Below are 3691 nucleotides of genomic sequence, written 5' to 3' on the forward strand. Positions count from 1 at the left end.
GAACATGCTAACCCCGAGTGCCTCAGCCAGAAACTTTTCATGCACGTTTTCCTGATCAGTCAAGTTTCTTTACTGTCTGCTGCGGCTTGAGACCTGGGGCGTACAGATTTCTGGTATATAAAATGTCGGCAAGTCCACAGCAACAAAGCAATGAGTGGTGCCAGATCTCCCAGCTGTAGACCTGGATCAGTACAATTAAACTTGTAGAAGAATATGAAACGGCAAACTGATCCTTACGGCAAGGCGATGAAGAAGTAAACAAAATAATAAAACAAGAAAATATATATTTCTGGTAGGTACCACTGCTTGGGTGGAGAATGAATTTTAGAATAGACATTTGAGATATCAATTTACGAAATATCTGTCCATTAGAAAATAGACTGTTTACAGTCTCCTGTTTTTTTCGTGAGATCGTTTAGATATACCGCTTCTTACCGTCACGGGTACCTTGATTTTCAAATGTACCAAACCGCCCCCGCCCCCCAAAGTAGTTTTGACACTCAAGCAAGATGGCAGCCCGTAACGCAAAGCTCTCGATCTAGATGATCTTACGGAAAAATAGAGGACTGTGAAAAGTCTAATTGGAAAAAGGAACCAACTATTGTCTCGTCTTTTCTTTTTTCACTTCGTGTGCAAAATAGTTTTTTTCTCATAGACTGACACGCCCTGTTAGAATAACTCCGGCCTGCTCCTGCCTGACATACAACGTATTTTACTATAGTGGTAATTACCGCAACAATACTGCGGGCGCAAAAACGTTACAAATGGCGGGATTGGTAGAGGAACTGTCAGGATTGTCGAGTTGTTAAACTTACTTTGTGATTTAAAATAATGATATTCTACCATGGCCGCGTCCATTACAGACGAGTGGAATGTCCCGAAAAGTGATGACGAGCAAGATAGCTCTGAAGCCAAGGGAAATAAAGTGGAAGACGAGCTGGATATTCCTTTAAAGGTTTTACTTCTTTACAGAGAAATCGAGAAAAACGGTTTTATTGAACTCAAAGTTAAGGAGTGCAGACGTAGTGTAAAAGAGAATGTTGTACAGCCCTGCGAGGAAGAAAAAGGAGAAGAAGGAAAGGACAAAGTAATCAATTCAACTGCTGAAGAAACAAGCACTGTTCTTGAACCTGATGGGAAACTGAATGCGATCTTTGCTGCTAACGTCGAGAAGGACAAGTAAGTCAGTACAATCATTAATGTTATGGAGAAAAGATTAAGAGCTAGAGAATTCCACTGTTTTTGATTCATGAAATCCACCTCTTTTTGCTTTTCTAGTAAATCGCATCATTTCTGTTCTTAGTCTCATTTCTGTACATGTACGTTCGCATACAAACTCACGGGATGTCAAAGCGTTTCCGGTTCCGCTTTTTGACAATCCGGCTGCTCTTTCACTATACTATTGGTACTGACTAAAAACCTGTATTCGGGCAATTAACGTGTGGGATTTCAAAATAGATGTGATACATTTGTGCCACATAGCCACTGTTTTAGGGGTTATAGCTTTGAAGTGGTCGGGTATTCTGCAGTTAAGCCCAGTATTGATGTGACATCATGCTTGTGATGATCTTATTAAAACCACATTGCACCCCACAATCCTGGTGTAGTCAATCGAACGTAATCGAACTCCAGTTATTTGATTGACTTCAATTGGGTTTGGAAATCAAACATTAACTCAACCCAAATTTTACCAATCAAACAGTGCTGTCAACTCTCACGGATAATGTAGGAGACTCCAGATTTTGGACTGTATCTCCCGGTCTCCAGATTAGAGTACAAAATCTCCTGGATATTCCCCGAAGATTGTCATTCAGTTGTAGACTCGACTTTGTGAGAGTAAACTTTTAAATATTCTATGTTGTTTGAGCTATTTTACTAGTAACATAGAACATTTCTTTATAAACTTCAGTATGGTATAATATTTCATTGTAATATATGCAATAATTTGAAACATTGCAAATTCATGACGATCAGGTCAACAAGTATTTTTTGCACAAATGATGTTGTATACCGTGCAATATGACATCATCTATCATCCCTTTCCTGTCAATTCTCAATATTTGAAGACATGGGGGATTGACAGCCCTGATCAAGTGTCATTGAAGGGGGTGTCTATAAAACCTACAAAGATCAAAGATCAAGTGAGGACCTGTAGGTAAATGGATGTAGAACAACATGTGGATGATAGCTAACTTGTAACACACTTCCCCACATCCCTAAAGGCATGTTACTGATGGGCTCAGAGATCTGGTTCGTCTATGCCAGAAGCCAGTTGAGGTGGACCCTGCCCTTAATTGGACAACAGGAGTTGGTCCCTGCTGTTGTTGTCATTTTCCTTGACTCCCTGTACCTGTTAGGCAGATGTCTGCCTAACACACTCAGACACTTGATGACAATTAACCTAGCAGTGTCTGTCCTAAAAACAGTTGTCTGTATGCTTCATTTGTAACCAATGCCTATTTTGCAGGGCTCCTGAACCATCGGCCTTTGATTACATGGAAGAATCCATTGATGAAACTTCACACATTACAAGAAAAATTCCGAAGACAGGTTTGTTTTGAATTTTGGTTTAATGCTTAATGGCTACGGGGTTGAGCTGTATAAAATAAACCCTGGTTACAACTGCTAATGAATGGCATTAGAATAGAATAATAAATAGATGGTCGCAGTGGAATCAAATTTTATTTTGTTAAACCCTCAAAACGTCTCATGAGGATAAAATCTAGCAGAAAATATTCTTCCTTTAGCGCAGGAAAAATGATTCCACCCCAAAAAGGTCCGTTCCAAAATGTCTAACCTTCAAAAGTCCTTGGGTGCTAATTTCAAACCCAAGCAAGGTCACAACAGCTGTCCATCACTTTAATTAACCTGTAGTGAGTAACCTGGACCTGCCCCCACCCCGCCTCCTCAGATCAAGTAACTTAGACGCAAGAACGTTTTAAGATTACCTTTTAAAGACCATTTTTGTCATCAACTCATCCTGTTCAAAGGTTCTGATTGTTTTTGTTGTTAGTATATATTAAGTTTTCAGCAAGCTGATGTGAGTGAAATCTTTTTTATTATCCATTAGAACGCCTTCATAGAAAAAGAGTAGGAACACTAGAGAATGTCATTTCAGACTTGAAGCGGTTTAGAGACATGGATACAAAAGAGACAGAGAATACAGATAACAAAAGTGTTCTAGAGACAAAATCTGATACAACTGCTACAAATAAAGACTCAAAAGGACTATGATTATTTAAATTATATAAGGTATAATATTGCTAGCATTCCCTTTTCCTGCTGCATGTGTGACATGAAAAGATGGCCGCAATGTTACAAATAGGACGATTTTCACTGTACAATATTGTCTGTCTGGATGGATCTAAGTTATCTCTAAGATGGACACCATTGGGACCGGCGTTGATTTTCTTCTAACACTGTCAAATATACATTGAAGATAAAACGTTATGAGAGTTAATAATATGATCATTTCTGGAGTTGTATACTCCAAAGAATAATTTTTAAAAGCCAGTGTGCTTGTTTCTGAGTGAGAAATATTCCTGAAAGTTGAGAAAAATAAAAGATGAGATTCAAGAACATGCTGCTCAAAAACATATAAACAACTTAAACCTTAGGTGCGACAGTTTGCTTTAACGGCTGTCAAACTTCAAACATTTGGTGGCAAAACATGTCATGTCTGGCATCCAAT

The 3691-nt window shown here is 38.7% G+C and overlaps 1 protein-coding gene across 1 annotated transcript; it reads left to right on the forward strand.

Annotated features, from left to right (window-relative positions):
- Window positions 1-756: 756 nt before the first annotated feature.
- Window positions 757-3465, forward strand: LOC140929819 (uncharacterized). Its single transcript, XM_073379515.1, has 3 exons — window positions 757-1179; window positions 2468-2550; window positions 3071-3465. Exons 1-3 carry the CDS (start codon window positions 845-847, stop codon window positions 3232-3234), a joined length of 582 nt encoding a protein of 193 aa, XP_073235616.1. The 5' UTR covers window positions 757-844; the 3' UTR covers window positions 3235-3465.
- The last annotated feature ends 226 nt before the right edge of the window (window positions 3466-3691 follow it).

Source organism: Porites lutea, chromosome 3, assembly GCF_958299795.1.
Source record: "Porites lutea chromosome 3, jaPorLute2.1, whole genome shotgun sequence".
Taxonomy (NCBI): Eukaryota; Metazoa; Cnidaria; class Anthozoa; order Scleractinia; family Poritidae; genus Porites; species Porites lutea.